Below are 20,932 nucleotides of genomic sequence, written 5' to 3' on the forward strand. Positions count from 1 at the left end.
CTTATCTTGGATCTTTATGGCCAGCTGCACCCTCCACTTAAAACTACTACTGCTGCTGTAAAGGCCTTCCTCATCTTGTATTATAGGAGCATCTTCAAACAGACCCAATCTGCTCCCACACACTGAGCACTACAGACTTCTTAGTAGGTCTTAATCATTTCACGTTTAGCTTCAAAGAGACTGCTTAAATACATGCTTGCTCGCTATCTGGAAGCTCAGCATGGCTCCTGTCCTCTTTAATTGTATCTATTCAGGTTAATTCTGCCTCTTCATGTAAAGTGAGAGCAACAGAAACACAAGACTTTGTTTGCTGGAAAATCGAGATTGAGATTGCCAAAACAGTTATTTGTTCACAAATAAAAATATATCATGTGTTTTTATATTTATTTATTTTTAATTCCAGGGGCAGTTCACGAGTTTAACATAAGCCTTTCACATTAGATAAAGAAAAGTTACAAGCTAGCAGGGCTGGGTGATGTATGACCAAAAAAAAAACCAAACAATAATTTTCCTTTATTTTATTTTGTATTATTAAAAAAGGTTTGATTGAAATTGATTTCAATCTATATTTTCTGAATATAAAAAAGACTAATCAGTGTTTTTCCTTGTAAGTCTGAAAGCTGCTCCAAATCACATGGTCATAGTGACTGAGGATTGGCTGTATACCTCTCAATTACAAAGACCCAAGCACTTAATTGATGTTTAGAGGTGACTAAATCTCGATCTTGATTAAAATTCAATACAAATTCGACATCCTTGCGAGCTGTATGTATTTTATTGTTTTACGTTTTGCTGATTTGTGTTCATATTTATTATAGGTATATCGAAGCAAGCATATACTTTGTCTACTGTTTTGTGTAGATGTGAATGCTGCTGGAGAAGATAGTATCTCTTCAGACAGTATAACTCTTCATGTGGAGTGCTCTTTTGTGCTAAATATGGCTAAACTTTTTGGTGTAGGACCCTTTGCTGTGAGTTCAGTCTCAGTTCAAAGTCTGGGTGTCATCCCTTCTGTAACGAGGTACATGTTTTCACCTTTTGTCTTTTGGTCTGACCTTTGACCCTGGGATGTCAGGTAACTACAGCTAACCCATAGTTGACCCTCGCTCTGTTTGCATCTGTAGTCTCTCATCTCCCCAGTGTGCATAAATGTGGGAAACAGATATAAACATATTAACATTACAAATACAGAAAAAATACTTAGAGTAGAAAAGAAAACATTCTACGCTTTCTGGAAACTCTGTCTTTAAAGATGTTTTGGGGCCTGTAATTATGTCCTTTTAAAACTCTGCTAAATTATGTTTAAACAAAGTGCTGCAGAGTCTAACCATAACTTTGTGTTTACGTCAGCATGGGTGTAAAATGTGATTTATTTTGACATTTTAAAGTTATGAAGTGACTGAAGATAAACAAATGGCAGTCGTTTGGTAATGGGCTGCATTACTTTGCACCATCAGATCTATAAGCAAATCACTGATACTTGATGGATGAAAAGGATAACTGATTGCATTGCAGTTAGTCATCCATTTCTGTGGATACCTGACCCCTTTATTTAAAATATGTTTTGATTTTAAATTGTCTTTCCTTGTTTACTAACATATCATTCTCCAAATTCTACTGACTTATGGTTCATACTTGCCCTGGTTTGAGACCAGACCATCAATATAGATTTGGTTTTGTCCTGTCTTAGTTCTGATTTAGTCCTGATCTAGTTCAGGTTTAGTTCCAGGTTTAGTCCCAGTTTAGTCACTATTTTGTTGTGAATGTATGAAGTATGTGAAGGCACAATTAAATTTCTTCAGTTAGAGTAGAAGTTTTAGATTAACTCTCTCATTTCTTTGAGTTATAGGTATACCTAGAATCCTGCTTGCATTTAGTAGAAAAGCATATTTTCTAAAACAAATATTTGTTGAATTTGTACAGTTAAAAAAGTTGAATAATTTTATCTTGTGAAATGTATGGCAATCCCTCTTATATTTTGCTATATGTGGGATTTTTTAACCACTGACACATTATTCTGAGAGAGGCAGATCATACCGCCACATTGGGTATACTACTTTGGTAGGCCTACTGACTACATTCATTTAAATTAGTATGTTATTACTTGTCAACAAGCTCCAGTCTCTATCTCACACACACTCATTCAACATGGACATCTGCCAAAACATTAAGTCATGCTCAAAGTCATAAATCTTTTTGCCTTTACAACCTCACCTTAAAGAGAAGGGAGACATCCTGACGCCGAGGATGCATGTGACGAACGCACATCTACACCTAAGTATCACGCAAAACTGCATCCGCACACAACGCATATTGACTCACACTGAAATATAGCATGTTATACAATCAACTGGCTCCAGCTTAGACTATAGGGTGACATTTTTAAATTGCAATAACTACTTCCTCTGAAGTATATTTAAATGACTTAAATGTGTACTTTAATTTCAAATTATTTATGTAGTAAGACCTGTTCTTTAATTTATTTATTTATTTGTGCAGGAAAAAAAGCCTCAACACTTCAGTAGAGGGATGGAACTGGATATGTGATCAGAGTTGGCTATGACTCGGTGCCGCCCTCTAGTGGCGTAAAACTATTTCTGATGCACCTGAATAAAGCATAATAGTTGTGTGGGCTTTACATAATGCCCAAACAAAATAAACAACTGCTAATATTCTACATAGGCTTGCCATACATTACTATAGACTTATGACCTTGTTTTGTAGCCTGATACATTTTTACTATTTAATCAATGGAGACCAGAATTTTACATGTAAATGAACATTGGTTCACAATGTGTGATATTTGAAAATAACATTTAATTTGTCAAACAAGTATACAGTACATCAAGTAGTCCTACTGGTATCTATGCTATGCTAGGGCTGAAGGACTTGGGAAAAATATCTAATTGCAATTTTTCTGACAAGCATTGCTATTAGATTTCATTCACATTTTAATCGTATCCAGGAGAACTGAATTGGCAAAAAGACTGAAATATTAACTGACAAACTAATAAAATAATCACATGTATTTCAGAACATATGTGCATACGTTAACCACATTGTTAGTGGTTTAGGGCATTTTGTTGTTTGTAGAGGGCATTGGTGTACTATTGCTATATTGCAAATTGCGTCAAATTATGATTTCGATTCAATTGCGATTAATCTTGCTGCTCTAGGCTACTTGGTTTGTGTTACAGTTCTATGTTCTTTGAGCTCCCGCTGCACACAACACCCCTCTTCAGACAGACCTGGTCGCTTAGCAACGGCCTACCATGGCCCAGGGGGCGGAGACAAGATTCCGGCTTCCGCAGTAATTGCATGTGTGTCTGTGTTTCTGGGCCAGCCCAGGTGTTTGTGCGGTTTAGATGTGAAAACAAGGCTTCTAGGTCTCTGTGACAAACAAAGGGATCTCAAGAAGGCAGAGCACTGCAGGCATGATCCACTTTTGTGTCCAACACTTATCAGAAATATTTCTACAGTCATGAATTGGCCAAGCAGTTTTCTGTATGCACTGGGTCTAGTGACCTGTAAGGAAGTATACATGTGACAGTTACTGAGGGCATGCTCCTGTAATGTAATGTCTAGTTTAGTCACTTGAACTGAAATATTCTTCTCTCTGAGAGATACTCATACACACAGGAGTTAATGGTGTTTTCTGCTTGAGGGAACTTGTGACTCCACCCTGCTCTGGACTTGGGAACGGTACAAGTACAAACTCCTGAGAAATCTTAATATGGGAGCATGTGCCTCTTTCCTTATTATGGACCATGGCATGGCCTCATCTCTAGGTATTTTGTTACAGCAACAATCTGCTGAAAAAAAAAAAAAAACTTACAATACTGCAACTGGAAATCTATTTTAAATGTATTAATAAAATGCAATCTGCATGCTTTATCAGTTTGGAGGTTTGTTAACCAGACTTGTTCGCTGCATGTTCCAGGCTTGTGCATAATTAGACCAATTTGGCCAATAGTAGGCTTCACTTGTTGATTAATTCTTGACAGTTGAAATAGGATATGAGATTTAGAATGATGAAAAACTGAATTGTTTACATAGCACAAATTAAAATGAAATATATTTTAAATATTGACAAGTTGCCCAAATGTCACTCACAGGATGTTGAAACCTGTGAATATGCCTAAAATTTTAGAGACACATTTTTGATCCTCGATGTTCTTCAATCCAGCAGTTAAATCTTAACAGTCTTCCCATCCTTTGTACTTATCCTAATTGGGGTATAGTATTTATACCCTACTTAATGCTTAATAGGTCCAGTTCCTATAAGCACATCATATAACATCATATTAAAGATTGAAATAATAATGAGTGTTGCTTTATGATATTGGAGGATAAACTTTGAGTGTCCATTTGTTGTCTTTAGGCTTATTTCTTCTGTTTGTCCAGGTTGACAGACATGTAGAAAGACTGTAATACTTGTAATTGTAATTTTAGTGATTGTGACAGGATAGACATAAAAACCATATAGCCTTTTATACTTGTGCTAGCTTTTTCACTGTGGTCTTGTGACAGGGGATCTTGGAAACAAGCCCTCTCTGATACTGAAACTACGCCTCTCTTTCCCGTTTGCCCAACCCCCACAGCACACAAGTCACCGCCCTTCCCTCTCGCTCTCACACAAACATGACTTTTTGTGCGACTGCTTCAACTAACCGAAACACCGGTGCATTGTGGGACTTGTAGTGCTGTCTACCCAATCGCTTTGGAGAAGGCGAGGCTTCGCTAAAATACAACTCCCATCTCGACCCTCGCACGCCGATCCTCGTCGTCCAATCTGAATATGTGGGAGGAGCGCATCCGCCCACAAAAGCCACTGCTATCTCCTCGTATCTCCCTCTTTAAAAATCAATTGTGCACGAAAAAATCTGTTTACGCTTAAAATAAAAATACAGGTTATGCGTTTATTTTAATGCACAGCCAAGAGCGACAAGGCGTCCCTGCGTCGTGCGGTAGGAATAACGGCGGCGACGAGAAGAGGGTGTTGTCCTGATGCTTAAATGGAAGTGGGAGGGCCTCCGCGGTCACACATTGCCAAGTTCTCTGTGGATATCACCCTGACACTTTCTTATTTGTTCGTTTATGGACTGTCAACACGGTAAGAGAGAGGTCCTGAGAAGCTGCGTAAAGCGTCTGTTCCGGACTCTACTGTGGTGTATCTTTTCTTCAATACTCGATGTGTGCTTGATTGTGCTGGCGCTTGGCACCGCCCTTCCTGGCCGGTGGGTGGTTTCGTCAAAGGGACAGATCCGCCACGGCTCAGCGCCGAACATATAGGCCGTCCTCCGCCTCTGTACCCGGCCGGCCTTCTACCGTGAACTACACCCTCTCCCTCTCGGTATATTAATGCGTTATGAGTGGTAGGTACCCTCCCCCTGTTGGTCTCTCCTCCCCTCTGCTGCCCCTGGTTCTGTCTGACAGATAGGAGGCTACGCGCCTCTTTGATATTGGTGATGAGGTTACCTCTCTCTCATGTGTTTTATTGACTATCTTTGTTATGTTTTGTCTGCGATATCAGGTGTGTTTTGAGCTTCCTGCTTGCGCCTTGTCCTGTGACTTTGTAATTCTCACTCTATTGAGAACTAGCCTACAGCATAGCCTAATTGTAACATTGTACTACTCTACTTTGTGCTGTCCCCATAGACTCTAAGAAAGAATCATCTGGAACAGAAGGAGGGAAAGCATCTAAAAAGGGCAAAAGTACTGGATCACAGGTATGTAAAGAAATGATTTGAGTTTGTCTGTGGGTCAAAAATGCTCTCTCCTCCTTCCCTCTCAGCAGCCAGCCAAACACCTCTGGGGGCGTTTCTCTGGTGGATTCCACTTCCTGCTTCTGTCCTGCCTCATGAATAGGCTTATACGGCTGTCACACTTTCAGTCACCGCTATTTTGGCTTGTCTGTTTGAATTTAGTTCAGAATAATCTGCACATAATGGAGTCATTAGTTGGAGCGACAGCACTAATATGAGACACTATAACTGTAGAACTGAGATCCCCATCTGCTATGGGTTATGTTTTTATATTTAGGCCATTTAGTTAGTGCACCTTCTGTCATTAATGCTGAGCAGGCATTGATTGGATGTTATCATGTATATGGATTTCAAAACATGTCCCATTGACAATTGGTATAGCATAAAATATTTGCTTGCGACCTACTTCTTTTGAAAGGGAGGAGAATGGGCGGCATTTTTTCTTCCACTATTCTGAGAAAAGAGAAATGTGCTTCTCACACGCCCACCCACTCGCTTCCTGTATCACCGCCCACTTCCACTGACAGCTCTCTTTCTGCTTTGTGTTTGAATAATTTCCCCCTCACATTGTACATTTCATTCTAAGATGTTTGAGAGTATAATGATGTTCTTAACTTTCCTGGTGCCATTGATTTTAATTGTTTATTTAAGTTTATTATCTGCACTACTCCAACAATCACATGGCCTCGCTCTTTTCCCTGTCACTCTTTAACCCCCTCTGCCCCTCCCCATCTCATTTCCTGATTCTCTCTGATCCAGGATTCCTCCCAGCCCTCCCCGTTGGCTCTGCTAGCTGCCACCTGCAGTAAGATCGGGGGACAAGGGGGAACAGAGGGGGCTCAGACCCAGACAGGAACCCAGCAGACCCAGGTCCAGACTGGTCAGATCCAGCTGCAGGCTGGTCAGCTCCAGGGGCAGATAGTGTTGGACACAGCCGGGGCTCAAACACTGGTGCCCCAACAGCTGGAACTGGTCCCAGCTCAGTTCACAGGCAACGGCTGGCAGATCATTGCAGCAGCTCCAGCTATGGCCAAGGAGAACAACAATCAGCCTGTAGCTGTTACACTGGCTCCCACGTTGGTCAATGACAGCTCTCCTGGTGGACGCAAGGTGAAGTCCTGTTGCATTGGGTCATGGTATTGTTAAAGACCATGTCAACACTGCATTATGATGATCCAAAATGTTTATTGTATTATTGTAAAATGCATTGTGTATTACACCTTTATTAAGTCACAACATTTGACCACAATTAATTTTTTTTTTTTTATTGAAAACACAATTATAGACTTTCATAGTTTATGTATTCAGAAATAATTCATGAGCTTCAGGCAAAAGGATTTCTTCCTGATTTTGAAGGATTTTGCATGGCAGCTGTCCTCTGCTGTTATTATAGCAATAAAGTAATTCAAGTTAAAATATATCTTTTTCCTCACAAAATCCTTCAAACCAGGAAGGGATTGTTTGCCTGAAACTCATGAATTGATACTTTACAGCTGATGTCAACAACACTTCCCTGGGGATTGATGCTAATGTAACATCAACAAAGATGTTGAACTTTGTGCTAGTTTTGTTCCATGTGGATAGGGCCCATCAATTACAGATAAATTATCCATAAACCAATACAAAATATTTACTTTTGAGAGTTAAACAGCAAACTCTAGTCCGCATTACAATTTTGACCTGTCCTCAGCTCAGTTTTCAACTTAAGAATGTTGTGCTGTCATGTGAATGTGACATATTGGTTTAATGTCATTTCTTCTATTGGACAGGTGAAGGCAGTTGGTGGGACCAACAGCGTAACAGCCGGGCAGCAGCAGTTCCAGATCATTCAGGTTCAGAATCTGCCCAATGCTGGCAGCGGGGTCCAGTACCAGGTCATCCCACACCTGCAGACTGCTGATGGACAGCCGATTCACATCAGCTCAGCCCAGCCCACCTCCATTGGAGCTTTGGCAGATCAAGTTCAACTCATACCAACACAAAGTCCTGGCCAGACCCAGACCATTCTTCAGCCTTCCACCCAGCAGGCCATCCTGACAAGTACAGCCAATCAGACTGTCCCACTCCAGATTCGCCCTGCCCAGTCTTTCCCAATCCAGCTCCAGACTATTCAAGGCTCCCAAACCCCCATGATGACCACAGTACCTATAAACCTCGGAGGCATGACTCTAGCGTTACCTGTCATTAATAATGTGGGCGCCACTGGAGCTGTGCAGTTAATTCAATCTGCAGATGGCACGTTATCTGTTGCTAACAGTAACCAGTTGGTGGCAACAGCCATGTCAGGGGCAACTTCAGCTCCAACTGCCCCAGCAGGGGCTGTGAGTGAGGGTGACAGCACATCGGAGGGGACACAAGTAGTGTCTGCAGGAGCCGAGGGAGGCGCTGACATCCAAGCACAAGGAGGTGAGGTGGACTCTCAGAGCCAGGCTAATGGGCTCCAGAATCAGAGCGACTCCACTGGAAGCATCCAGCAGGTGATAGTGGGCCAGGTCGGACACCAGTTGCTTCAACAGATCCAGCTGCAGCCCCAGACTCAGGGTCAGACCCAAGGCCAGCAGTCACAGCCCCAGCATATTCAGACAGTGCAACTGGCCCCGGGACAAACACTGCAGCCCATCCAGGCTTTCCAAAACCCTGCACAGGTCCTCATCCGCACACCCACCCTGTCGCCCTCAGGACAGATCACCTGGCAGACCTTGCAGCTGCCTGGAGGAGTGTCCCTGCAGGGTGGGCTGGGCACTGCTGTGCCTCAACAGCTCACACTGGCTCCAGTCGCCAGTGGCACTACAGTTGGGGGTGGAGGCCTTGTGTCTCTTAGCGGAGCCCCTCTGACTCTGAGTGCGGCCCAGATTAACCCAGGTTCTGGGGTTCAGACCGTCAGCATCGCGGGACTAGGCACCGCTGGGGTCCAGGTGCAGGGTGTTCCCCTCACCATCACTGGTCTACAGAGTAAGGCTTGATTACAGCATTAAGATGCATAGGCCTACATTTGACATTTTATAGCTTGTATCAGTCAGATATCCCACAGTAATTCTTCTGTTATGTTCAAGGTCAACCTCAAAACCAGGAGGGAGTCAAAGTTCAACCATCTCAAGTGACCGTCACTGTTGGTAACATGGCATCAAGCTCATCCTTAAGTCCAGACCAGTTGGGCTCTGTTCAAAGCTCTTCAGACCAGGAGGGAGTGCCCAGTAAGAGGCTACGTCGTGTGGCCTGCTCCTGTCCCAACTGCAGGGATGGGGAGGGAAGGTACTCAACATAGCCTTATGGATGTTTTCATGTAATCCATACAGTCATGACCCTAACCGTCTTTGTGTTAGGAATAGTGGAGACCCATCAAAGAAAAAGCAGCACATCTGTCACATGGAGGGCTGTGGGAAGGTGTATGGGAAGACATCACACCTGCGAGCGCATTTACGCTGGCACACAGGCGAGAGGCCATTTGTTTGCAACTGGATTTTTTGTGGAAAGCGGTTCACAAGAAGTGATGAGCTACAAAGACACAGAAGAACACACACGGGTAAGATGACCAAAACAGGTAAAAATCAACAACAGATAGTATTAGTATTAGGGATGGGCATTCGATGAAATTTTCTTAATCGATCGTCAGAAGAATTAACGATCAATTATCGATTAATCATTAACGTGTTTATATTAAAATGATCATCATTATTATTACTATCTGCACTACTAACCTGCATACATAAATTCAACTTTACGACATATAAACCGTAACGACTCTAGAGCCACATCAATCCGTTTGACATTATAATGTGTTTAACGCAGTTTTGCGCAACTCTCACAAAAACGAAACTTAAAACCGCGTCGCTAATTTGCAGAAACTAAGCGAAGATAAAACTACAGCTCTTGTGCACTGATGCGGTCAACTTCTGTTGGATTAAAAGACATGACTTAGTGGAATACAGGTTAGTGTGACCATATTTGCGTTTGTCAAAACCAGGACACCGTACGGAAGGTGGGAGGTGGGGACTTGTCATCGACATTGCGCGACTCTCACCTTGCAAACCTTTTTCCCACTGGACACCGAAACATATGTGCTGCTTTGTACACTGTGCACATGGACTCACACTTGTCCCGAACGCAACGGAAAGCGTGGAATGTCTTGTACAAATCATCGTTAAATACACATTTGCGTTGCAGACTGACCGACTGTTTGTGTTTGCTCGCACCTTCTGAGTGCAGAGAGCTACATGTACGGACCCCTGTTTGGTCACGCTACGCACAGCAACCTACATTCGGTTTGTCGATTAAAATGAACGTAATCGATGAAATTCTTAATGATCAATTATCGATTAATCATGCCCATCCCTAATTAGTATACAGCGATAGTATTTACAACCCCCGGGCACTCTGTATGTTTTTTTAGGGGAAAAACGATTTGAGTGCCCAGAGTGCTCCAAGAGATTCATGCGAAGTGACCACCTGTCCAAGCACATCAAGACTCATCAGAACAAGAAAGGCGGAGCAGCAGTGGCCATCATCACTACTGACGACCTGGAGGAGGATGTTGCAGAGGGCTTGGGCTCGTCGCCACAGATTGTTGCCGTGGGAACTCTGAATCGAGACTCTGACCCAGCCACACCCACAACCTCCAATCACCTGGAGGAGGAGGAAGATGAGGAGGCAGCTGACTCTTGCTTGTACACAGAAGGATAATTTCCTGTTTGTGAAACCTGCAGATTCTAAATGATGGTTGTGTCACGATATATAAAATTTAAAGGAATTTGAAAAAGAAGATATGAAGATAGTAGATAAAATACCTTTGTGTAAAAATAGTTGGCTTTTATAAAATTAATCTATCATTCCATCTGCAGTGGGGAAAGTAAAACGAGATTAGCACAAGACCCGATGACAAAAAACATATAACTATAAAGACCTTTCCTAATCATGACAGAATCTCTATGCACAAAGTTGCGTTCTGTTTCTTATGTACATTTCCCGCAATGCTGAGGGTCAATCATACTTTAAGACTGTTTAAAGCTGTGAAAGAGCAGTGGCAGTCATGAGAAGGAGAGGGTATTTTTGTGCATGTTGGTATGAGTGATGTCTCCCATGGATGAAGATCTACCTAAGTATATGTCGTAATGGATCAGCTTGTAGTCCTCAAGTTTAATTCAGGTGTTTGTGTTTTTGTGATGACTTGACTGACAAATCTTTGGCAGTCAAGCTGGACTTTGAAGAAAAATGAGTAAGCACATATGAAAGATTTATTTTACAAAATGCATTCCTATTATGAGGCACAGTGGCCATTCGAAGTAAAATGTTTCTATAATGAAAAACAATCTAGCTTTCTACAACTTTGTTCAGTGAAAGCAATACTTCTGCGACAATCCTATTGAAGTCATGTTTACATTGTCAGGGGATTTTTTTCTGTTTATAAGCAAGTCTATTCACTCTGTGATAAAGGGACTTATCAGATAGGAGTGACGCTGTCTTAAAACACAAGGTACCACTACAATCTGATGGGTCGTGTAACAACAGCACTTAAACTGTTGCTTTCAAGCGGTTTATCCCACCTTTCTCACTGGTGTGCGACCCATATAGGACAATTGCCTTAACACAAGTAGTTGTACACTAGCCTAGCCAGTCAAGACAACGTGCTTTTCCTATAGAATGTAGAGCGCACCAGTCTGCCTGTCAGGCTAGTTGTAAGCTGAGAGCCGCTGAAAAGGTGGTTTATGTCAAAGATGGCGTGCCAGAGGTGGGTGTGAGACAGGCTATTTATGTGCATATAATGAAATGTTTTCTAGTGATGTTGCTCTGTATTATTCTGTGCGTACATTATTTTAAATTTTATTTGAGAGTTTATCATTCTTTTTAATGTCCCCTTGCATTTTATTAGCACACAGGTCCGTCTGTGTACACTAACTTATTTATCCTTGATTTGTAATATTTGCCTTTTGCTGGACTTATATTGTGAGTTTGTGTACAGCATGTTTGTTTTTTGCCCAGTGCTGCTTTTTACTCGACTTGTGCTATACATTTCTTTTCAGCGTCTGATAATTGCTTTTCTTGTTCTCTTTGCACCATAATATGTTTTTACAAAATACATATAAAAAGAATGCAAAAAGCTACAGTTGTTAACCAAACAGATTTAGATGTTTTGGTAAACTTTCGTGTGTCGACCAACTTTTCTTTGATATTTTGTAGTGAAATCTCATTTGTAAATCTTTTTCTAAAGATGTTTGTTTGTCTTCATGACATTTGATAATGGTTAGCCTTAAAGGCTCCAGTTTATTGATATTTTTAATGCTGGTTTGTAAAAATGTGTTATGTTGATTAAAAAAGAACAACTTCAATATAAATGGTTGCTTTGCCTGCATAACACAACAATAAACTGGGTAAAATATTTTTTTTCTTGGAATATTAGAAACACAATATATTTTAATATCACAGCAAAGCACCTGCCTACAACAGTTCTAGTCTAAACTCACACATTTCCAAGCTCAGAAAATAATAACTATAACATTTATTTGAGCACAAAGTGAGTAAGCATAAACGTACAATATGAAGGACTATATACTTTGTTCAAATGTTGATATAAAAATATAAAATAAAAAGCCAGTGTCGAACAAGTAAAAAAAAGAACGTGACTTAGATGAAGCCTGTTTGCCACATTAACGCATCATATGCAACAATAAAATCAGAATAAAACATTTACAGCTTATGCGCCTTGTTCTGAAGTAAAACTAAATGAGGATTGCTCCTTTCCCAAGGTGGATCAACACTTTTGTGTTGGTGTATCTCAATCTACTTCAGCTCGTTCTTAATGCTGCCAAAATAAGAAAGTTAAGTAAGAATAAGCCCCAGTTATTCATAATTTACGGTCACATTTAAAAACAGAGCCAAACAATACACACCTCTCAAGATACTCATGAACACTGCCATGACCGTTGAAACGGGCCAGTTGCACCAGAATCCCTGTGGCACAGCGTCCCTCCTTTTTGCGGCACAGACTACAGTTGCACATGCCTCTGCAGATGGGGCATGACCATGTCTACACAGAAAAAGGCAAATTCATTCAAACCTCTGATGGAGAATCAAGAGTATGGTTGGTTTGTTTTGGATCTCACCGGATCAAGCAGCGCAGTGCGCACATCTTCTCCATAGCGATTCTTTAGGCATGGCCCACAGAACTGACCTTTCACACCAGAGCAGAAACCACTGCGGCAGACCGATTTGGTGTCCAGAGTCTTCTGTCTGCACTGGTGACATGAACTGCCCTAAACAAAAGGAACATTGCATGTAGACGTTTTGCTCTGTGAATAATTAAGAACTGAAATAAGCCATCACCAACATTTTCCTTGTCCCAGATCTTGTCCTTGGAGCGGTATGCTATGTTGTCAAGTTCTTCTTCTGTGATTTCATCCACTGACCTAACATAGTACTGGCTCCTTTTGGAGCTCTTTCTTCTCTTCGCTCCCTCAGTGGCTCTTTCCTCATCAACCTGCCCATACACAATGAAGCATCATGCATGATATATCAATAGATTACCACTTAAAACCAGCAGAATAGAATGAATGTATGTATTTGAATTATTATTATTATGAAAAATACCTCTACCAGTGCCCTGATGTCCACTGTCCTGGGCACTTTGCGTACACCAGGTTCAGGCTTCTCTTCAACAGCAAATTTCTCTGGAGGACGTGCTTTGCGAGATGGGTTCCTCCTCTCAGATCCTGTATCGGCCTCAAACTTGCGTTTTTTAGGCTTTTCTTTTTCCGGTGTGCTTTTTTTCTTCTAAACCAGTTATTAAAGAAGATACCATAAATGAATGAACAGAGTTCTGCATAAAAGCAACCATTCCGTAGATGGTAAATGTAAGATCTTACTTGGGGGGTTGAGGGTGGTGTCAAAACAGCCAGAGAACTCAAATCAGCGAACAGCTTTGCCAGCTAAAACAAATGAGAAACAGAAGTGTGAGAACAAAAATGTTTGGCTTATAATCATGATTTTACAGAAGGGTTGGGCAATTTGACTTCCTTTGTTTAATGCCAAGAAAGTTGACCTACCATAGCTTTGTTTTCCTGAATGTTTTTATTCCGCTTCTTCAGGCTTTGTGACAAGACCTCTTCATCTGTATCTCCATCCTCCTTTTTCTGCTCCTGCACCTTCTGCTTTTGGCGTGGAGGAGAATGCTCTAAACCATTTTGTCCTTCTTTCTTAAATGCTTGTTGTTTAGAGGTACATGGTCTTTTAAATGGAAATCTAAAGGAATTGCACGTTTAATTATGTTGAATTTAAAAATGCAAGTTTATTTCTAGGCATGTGCAAACCTTAACGCCACTAGGAGACTTTTATTCTTTAGAGATGATGGTTCTTCTCCGTCAGAATAAAAGTTGGTGTCACTGTCCTCCTCCTCAGACTCCACCATCTGAAAGAAATGAAAACCAGTTATAAAGTAATATACTTGATCACATGTAATTATTATCATTTACGTTTATCTGTACATTCACCACATTGTTTTCAGATGATGTGTCTTCATCTTCGCTGAAGCCTTCAAACTCCTCCTCACTGTCAGACTGGCTGAACAAATGGGTAAGCTCGGGGGTTATAAATTGGGACCGGAAATTGGGAGGAGTCTATGGCAAATGGATACAAGACCACAATGATACAAAAGACTGAACACAGTGTACAAGTATTATGGATATTCTGTTATGCAAGGTTAAGTTGCAATTACTCATTTCTAGCTTGGACAAAATAGAACTGATGGGTAGTCTACTAAGTCTAAGTCTAATTGAGAGATCTAAATAATCTTTCTAGCAATTAGGCTAACATTCCTGTAAGACAGTAGTAGTAAGCTATTCATTATGTTTATATAAAGATCTCAAACGTCTTGTGTATTTTCAGAATTTTGACACCAGAGGGAGCCTTTTCCCCATGACTTGAAAATAAACTTTGGACCACTGACTGTGAAACCACCACCACACCACAACATGCTGTAAGGTTTACTGGCCCAAATTTGACTGAACTAATGTAGTTAACGTTGTGCAAAATAAATTCAAACGATAAATACTTTGGTACATGATTAGAACATTTTGCCTTGTAATAATATATACATATATAACGTTTTGTTACATCAATGCCAAATCAAGCTTGTTTATTAGAATGTCTTACTTGGCAAGAGACAAAAAATTATTGAGTAAAAAAACTGTAAACATGAAACCAGCGTAAACACTACAGTGTGCAGTTGATAAAGTGCTTACCTTTGATGCAAGAGTCATGTTATTCTGGCCTATAAAGTTTTGCTAACTCTAAAAGAATCCAGAAATGTGCTCAGAAAAACCCAATGAGCTGCAGCGGAGAAGAGTTTAAAAACCAACAGCGTTGTAGTGTGGACATTACCAAAGACGGGTGGTGCTACGATAGTTCAAATATCTTTGTTCAATTTTGATTTACTTTAGCTATACGATTAATTTATTCGTATACTAAAGCACGCTGATAATGAGATAGTGTTTTAATTACGATCTGTCTTGTCTTTAGTTTATCTGTGACACTTCTAGATTTGTAATCCCCCCTCTTCTCTACAATGGTGCACTCCAATCGTTCCCGCGAAAAGAGTCGATGGGCGTTTCTTTTCCCTGTGCTTCATGCAGAGGTGAGCACATAAAAGCACTGACTAATTTCACAAGGCTCTAAGAGCTGTTCAAACATATGGTTGAAGTTTTAAGTAGGCTACATGCACAACACAAAAACTTCACATTAGTGATCTGCTTGCTTGACAAAAACTAAACCTTATCTTCAGTGTATGTAGGAACTGACTGGTCAGTGTCCTTCATGTGCGACTTTCATTGTTCATTTCCTAATTCTGCTTAATGAGATTACTTGACACCAACAGTGTTCTAGGTGAACTTTTACCCTCTTTTGGTAGGTAACATATTTTCAAATGGCTTTTATGATGTTAGGACAATAGGTTAATTCATAATGACAATTTAAAAGCAACAGATAACTATATATAAAATAGACAGTAACAGCAATTTTACAGTCTATGATTGTAATATAGGCCTACGTTTTTTTTTCTTGGAACAGACTTGAATCACAGAACTGTTAACACACAGGGTTACACAGAGTGAATGGTTTCTGAGCAATGGGTATCGTTCCAATTTTTATAAATTTTTTTGTTCATCCCAGTTGATTCCACACATTTTTGTTTGTTTTTTTTTAGTTCTTTGTTGGGCTTTCCATTATTCAAAATATTAAAATGCACTGGACAAACATCAGACCACATGCACACACAGCTCCAGCTTCACTTCACTGACCCCAGAAGAGGCCAAACCCAGAGACACACCCAGGAGCAGTAGGGAGACACTGGACAACAGCATGGTGAGCAGAGTGAGAGGCTGTTTTCTTTTGCAAAGTGGGCTTGGTGTAAGATATTTGAGCCAAAACAAATATAATGCTGTGGGATAACTCATGTTTAAACATTTGTTTGAACTCAGAGTTATTCCAGTGGTGCTTTAATGGGACATTTTAAAAAAATGTATATTCATTTATATATTTATATAATATAATAAAATACATGTTCATATTTATATGTTTATAAATTAATGCACCACAAGTCAAGACATTTATGATGACATCTCAGAAGACATACTTTTGATTCCATTTCAGAAAAGCAACTGTTTGCTAGATAACTTTCAGACAACAAATACACATACATTCAAAGATCATTTAAAGATTATTTTATTTTTCTTCTCTTGTGTAACAAATTTATCTTTGTGAATGAAACATTACTGACACACAGGTTTGTGTGATGCACAGATGAATGGGAAGGTAGTGGAACATCTGTTGTCATTCCACTTTGCTTCTTCTTCTTCCCAGTTAAGTGCTACACAATCTTTAAGGGCTCCTGCGCTGTCAGGTAGTCCACTACATCACAGCTCAAAATCCACTGATGACCCATCAGACCACGTCCAAGCAGCTTTGTTGTGGAGGTCACTGAGTCCAATCCAGGTGTTGTTTTGCATTGGACAGTAACTTTGAATCATAGTTTGAATAAACTTGTTCACTTCCATGGTGTGGATGGATGCCCTGTTGAATATTTGGGACACACAGTACAGTTCTACATCAGCCCAGGTCACATGAGCAATCACGTACTTGTAACAGCGACTGTTGAAGCTGAACCAGAACATGGGACAGTCTCCATGCTCCAGCTTCACTTCACTGAACCCAGGAGAAGCCAAATCCAGGGACACACCCAGGAACAGTAAGGAGACACTGGACAACTGCATGGTGAGCAGAGCGAGAGGTACAGTAGCAAAGTGGGTTAAAACTGTTATTTTTATATTGGACATGAAATTGGCTGTGTGCTGTGCCAAAACAAATGGACTGACGTGAGACGAAGCAGTTGTTTGATCAGAAACAGGTGTGACATGAATTAAAACATTTTATTTGTATCACTTTTTCTTATTGGCACTTATTCCTACATTTCAACAGGTCTGGATTCTCAGTATTACCCCAGTTGATGCAATGGTGACAGCCAAGGTCCGCTTATAAGATGGTTAAGTGGATGCAAAAATGTTTTTCTGAATGGAAAGTATCCCGAAAGTGTATGCTTCTGTATTCTATGTACCAATAATAACATGGACTTTTTAAAGGTAGCAGAGCAAGTGGCAGATGGAGACTTGAATGTAAGGTGAGTACACACTGCTAAATTCGGTACAAGATACATTTGTTTACCCAGTTGTCAAAGTTCTGAAACACACTTGTTTAGAGTCAAATGGAAGCTCTTTTTGCCCATTCTTATGTTACACAACCAACACTGTATTCCAAAAGATACAAGAAAAAAACAAGAACAACTTGCTGGCATTGTCACATAAAACCTATAATTTATTCATTTTCAGTAAAATCTTGACATAGTAAAATGCTGCATTTAGAAAACCAGGTGGAGGGACACAAGGGGAACATATTGCTTTGTCAACATTTTTCATGTACAACAGATAAATAACATAACTGAGGGTTTTATTTACACATGATTACAGTAGTACAAAGCCTTCATTGTGTCCTCTCACTCAGTAGACACTGTGTTTTCTATCATGCGAACAGCTTTAAAACAACATTGCATTAAAAAAAAAAAGTAAATACACATGACAATGGCTTCTCCAAGATGCACCATTTGTCTGGTTCACTCCTGCGTGATAAAAAAAAAAGTGAGCACCCACAGACTTGGCTTCAAACATGGCATAGAAACCTAGACATCTTGCCACTTAAATAAACATTACAATAAATAAAACATATGCATATGCAAATGTATTGTCATGTATTTTATGTTACTTGAGTGTATTTGCCTTGTTACATAGTTTTGTAATGCAATAGGATAACCTAATAAAGTAATTGCCCTGCAAAAAGTAAACAGGAGCTGCTGTATTGAGCCCATGAATGAAATCTTGCTCATAATACTGTAAAACTCAGCCTTTTTGGCACCAACCAATACCTCAATCGTTGACATAATTTACAAAGAAAATTGCTCTACTTTGTGAACAGTCTACGAAAATAGTAATGATCATAAAACATATCCCTGTATTGCACATTCAGTCATCATATTGTCTTGAGACAGACTGTAGTTGTGGTAAAAAAAAACAAAAAAAAACGAAACACAGTAGCCACATGTTCAAGCAGCAGAACGTTTGGCACAATACGGGTGGGCAGGTCAGTGAACAGAAGCCAAACTAAATTTACATTATTCAGGTTCATATTGACCTATAGCCCAAAACTGTAAATTACCGTGCAAGAGCTTGAATCACTGCAATGAAATAATATAAAGAAATAAAAAAAAACAGATCATGATCACTAAAACTCAGTGTTGTTTTTTTTACCTCTTTAATAACAAGCATGTCTATAGTAACAAATAGTGTAATTGTTATTTTGATTAGATTATCAGCATGTGTTTTAACCATGTATATTTGTAAACTAATATTACAAACAGTGGTAAAAAGGATTGTTTGTGGAATAAACTGACACTAAGATGAGTAGATATGGTGCACTGCAGATGTTATGGTGATCTCAACTAACACAAACATCAAAATCCCGACTGGCAGGAGTTAAGCATTTACAACTGAAAAGTGGCTGGGCCTCTGAACAGTGACACTAAAACACTAAAAGAAATAAAAAGTATTCAGCTGCAGAACAGACTAAATAAATAGTCACAAATGCACAAAACAATGGCATATTCAGTCAAAAAGATACTGTACAAACTAATTACACGCATTCAGTTTTTTTCTTCTTTTTGGCAAATCTGTGGCTGTGCAGAATTTCTTTTTCTTGACAATTGAAATGGCATATTTATATTTTTCAGTCCATTTTCTTCTAGTGCTATTAAGCCTTCAAATGCAACAGCAGTCTTCCCATTGTCTGCTTGGCAACTCTGCTGGTAGTGGGACGCTCTGTATTGTCACATGAAGCTTCTAATAATATGTGCGCCCTTGCTTTTTATAAGGACGATCAGGCACGAGGCTCCAGTTTATGCGAGAGCTCGAATAGCGTCTGTTGATTGTCAATGATGTGTAGATACTGAACGCTGGCCCTCACCTCTGGGCTGTCCATGCCGATGACCTCGTTACCTAAAGAGACAAGGAAAAACACTGTTAAAACCTCTACCTCAAAGATAATAATAATCCTGGAGATCACCTGAAAATGGTTGCTTGGTAACTGTTAAAACTTAATTCTCTGACTGAACAGCAGATGGCGGTAGAACTCTTAAAAATTAGCACTGTGTACATTATGACTAACCTGGCTGGTCACTTTGACAGTGCCGTATCATTCTCACGGTGTCTGCAATCATATGCTGTAAGACAAATTGTATGTTCATTAAGACATAAAAAAAAATGACAATGATGAATGAGGGAGAGCACTTGTGAATCAACTAACCAGTTTCTCAAAGTTGACCAGGTTGTCATGAAAGGTTTTATTTCCCTCGTGGATAAAGGTGATGTCTACAAGTAGAGAGTACACACATATAGACATTTATATATTTTTATAATGTACCTTACAATATAGGTTTAGTAATACCTTTTAAAAGAAGTGGCATGAAGGGGATCTTCGGAGGTTTCATCCTCTTGAAGGAATCTCTATAGGCTTTATGATTGAGGGATGGATCCTGAGTGCCAATAAAAAAAAGAAAAGAAAAACCATAAAACCATAATATCTTAGAAATACTGCAACAATAAAAGACCTACCGTAATAAGCTCCAACTCAGAGAAAAGCTTCTTAAACTTCCCAGGACATTTCTGGAAAGATACAGTCATACATTTACTGTAGGGTTGTCACAAGTTTTGATACCCAGATACTAATGCACACTAAAACTAGTACTCATTTCAGTATTCATATTTCCAGTGAAATAACATGAGCAGGACCAAATAATTAATCATTGCATTTATATAGCGTCTTTCAAGACACCCAAAGCACTCAGTAGGTGAAGTGTCTTGCCTAAGGACACAACAATAGTTTTTGCCCCTGTGGCACCTGGTGTTCCCAGTGGTCTTCCAAATACTAACCAGGCCCAGCTATTGTCATGTGAGATTACTATTGAAATTGACAATCTGTTGTCTTTTTTTTTTTTTTTTTTTCAAATCTTTATAGAGTCTTCTTGTCGAAATATAATTGTTTTTTTTGTTTTGTTTTGTGAAAAGTGATAAAGTTATTTTTCATTTCTGTAGTTCTTAAAAAGATGACCACATCCCTACCTCCCATGTTTGGTTGAGTCGACTAACTGCTGCTGTGTTCAGTCCCATGATGATGGCAAATGCAGAGTTTAGGTTTCTTTGGGCTTTACAGCTGTGAAAACAGACATTGACCAGTTTTATAGATATTGGTAGCTTGTGTTTTATCATTGTACGGTTAAGGAGAAAACTTACTGAGCAGCGATCTTGATAAACTTCTTGAGCAGCTGGACTCTCTTATTGAGTGACACACACATCAAGACTTCAGACATGACCCACTGCTGAACTTCATTACAGCGCTGCAGCAAGACAGACAGCGACGCCGTGTGGCCAGAACCAGGACTGCGCCGAAGCGTGTAGTACACCAGCTCCTGCTACAAAAGGAGAGCAAACAACACAATGTTAAAATATACTGAAATATTAATACAGTGTAGGTAACTTAAAGGTGCACTATGTAACGTCCTGGTTGGTGGTCCTTCACCTGCT

General features: G+C 39.9%; 3 protein-coding genes across 8 annotated transcripts in view; 1 reads left to right on the forward strand and 2 right to left on the reverse strand.

Moving 5' to 3' along the window:
• Positions 1 to 4,845: 4,845 nt before the first annotated feature.
• On the forward strand, positions 4,846 to 12,027 carry sp4 (sp4 transcription factor). Of its 4 annotated transcripts, none has more exons than XM_020932746.2 (7): positions 4,846 to 5,375; positions 5,659 to 5,729; positions 6,525 to 6,875; positions 7,535 to 8,717; positions 8,819 to 9,017; positions 9,089 to 9,288; positions 10,156 to 12,024. In XM_020932746.2, exons 1-7 carry the CDS (start codon positions 5,369 to 5,371, stop codon positions 10,443 to 10,445), a joined length of 2,301 nt encoding a protein of 766 aa, XP_020788405.1. In that variant the 5' UTR covers positions 4,846 to 5,368; the 3' UTR covers positions 10,446 to 12,024. The 4 variants fall into 4 exon arrangements, with proteins under 4 accessions (XP_020788405.1, XP_055013013.1, XP_020788404.1 ...); XM_055157038.1 differs by having other exon boundaries at positions 4,846 to 5,113; XM_020932745.2 differs by lacking the exon at positions 4,846 to 5,375 and adding an exon at positions 5,384 to 5,533 and having other exon boundaries at positions 9,095 to 9,288; positions 10,156 to 12,027.
• Positions 12,028 to 12,256: 229 nt separating this feature from the next.
• Positions 12,257 to 15,285, reverse strand: cdca7b (cell division cycle associated 7b). Of its 3 annotated transcripts, none has more exons than XM_055157067.1 (10): positions 14,996 to 15,285; positions 14,240 to 14,371; positions 14,066 to 14,163; positions 13,802 to 13,997; positions 13,622 to 13,684; positions 13,347 to 13,529; positions 13,087 to 13,236; positions 12,863 to 13,012; positions 12,650 to 12,786; positions 12,257 to 12,561 (listed from the first exon to the last, which is right to left on the reverse strand). In XM_055157067.1, the coding sequence occupies exons 1-10, from the start codon at positions 15,011 to 15,013 to the stop codon at positions 12,540 to 12,542; spliced, it is 1,149 nt and encodes a 382-aa protein (XP_055013042.1). In that variant the 5' UTR covers positions 15,014 to 15,285; the 3' UTR covers positions 12,257 to 12,539. The 3 variants fall into 3 exon arrangements, with proteins under 3 accessions (XP_055013042.1, XP_020788330.2, XP_055013043.1); XM_020932671.2 differs by having other exon boundaries at positions 14,228 to 14,371; XM_055157068.1 differs by having other exon boundaries at positions 14,246 to 14,371; positions 14,996 to 15,283.
• A 2,307-nt stretch (positions 15,286 to 17,592) lies between these two features.
• Positions 17,593 to 20,932, reverse strand: part of rapgef5a (Rap guanine nucleotide exchange factor (GEF) 5a) — a 37,248-nt gene continuing 33,908 nt past the window's right edge. The window contains exons 20-26 of the mRNA XM_020932536.2: positions 20,642 to 20,820; positions 20,471 to 20,561; positions 19,964 to 20,014; positions 19,797 to 19,884; positions 19,656 to 19,720; positions 19,518 to 19,572; positions 17,593 to 19,348 (exon numbers count right to left, since the gene is read on the reverse strand). Of these exons, the coding sequence (XP_020788195.1) occupies positions 19,230 to 19,348; positions 19,518 to 19,572; positions 19,656 to 19,720; positions 19,797 to 19,884; positions 19,964 to 20,014; positions 20,471 to 20,561; positions 20,642 to 20,820 (648 nt within the window). The 3' untranslated portion in view covers positions 17,593 to 19,229. The remainder of the gene's footprint in view (positions 19,349 to 19,517; positions 19,573 to 19,655; positions 19,721 to 19,796; positions 19,885 to 19,963; positions 20,015 to 20,470; positions 20,562 to 20,641; positions 20,821 to 20,932) is intronic.

This window comes from Boleophthalmus pectinirostris, unplaced genomic scaffold, assembly GCF_026225935.1.
Source record: "Boleophthalmus pectinirostris isolate CB_2022bp ecotype Guang Dong unplaced genomic scaffold, ASM2622593v1 HiC_scaffold_21, whole genome shotgun sequence".
NCBI lineage: Eukaryota > Metazoa > Chordata > Actinopteri > Gobiiformes > Gobiidae > Boleophthalmus > Boleophthalmus pectinirostris.

What these genes read in the sequence shown, in the direction of transcription:
- sp4 (XM_020932744.2), top strand. Translation starts at nt 5,488, where the DNA reads ATGTGTTTTATTGACTATCTTTGTTATGTTTTGTCTGCGATATCAG. An exon ending in CACCATCACTGGTCTACAGA is followed by an intron (nt 8,718 to 8,818) that starts GTAAGGCTTGAT and finishes GTTATGTTCAAG; the next exon opens with GTCAACCTCAAAACCAGGAG. An exon ending in TGCAGGGATGGGGAGGGAAG is followed by an intron (nt 9,018 to 9,088) that starts GTACTCAACATA and finishes TCTTTGTGTTAG; the next exon opens with GAATAGTGGAGACCCATCAA.
- cdca7b (XM_020932671.2), bottom strand. An exon ending in TTCAGGAAAACAAAGCTATG is followed by an intron (nt 13,685 to 13,801) that starts GTAGGTCAACTT and finishes CATTTGTTTTAG; the next exon opens with CTGGCAAAGCTGTTCGCTGA. An exon ending in AGATCTGGGACAAGGAAAAT is followed by an intron (nt 13,013 to 13,086) that starts GTTGGTGATGGC and finishes CCTTTTGTTTAG; the next exon opens with GGCAGTTCATGTCACCAGTG.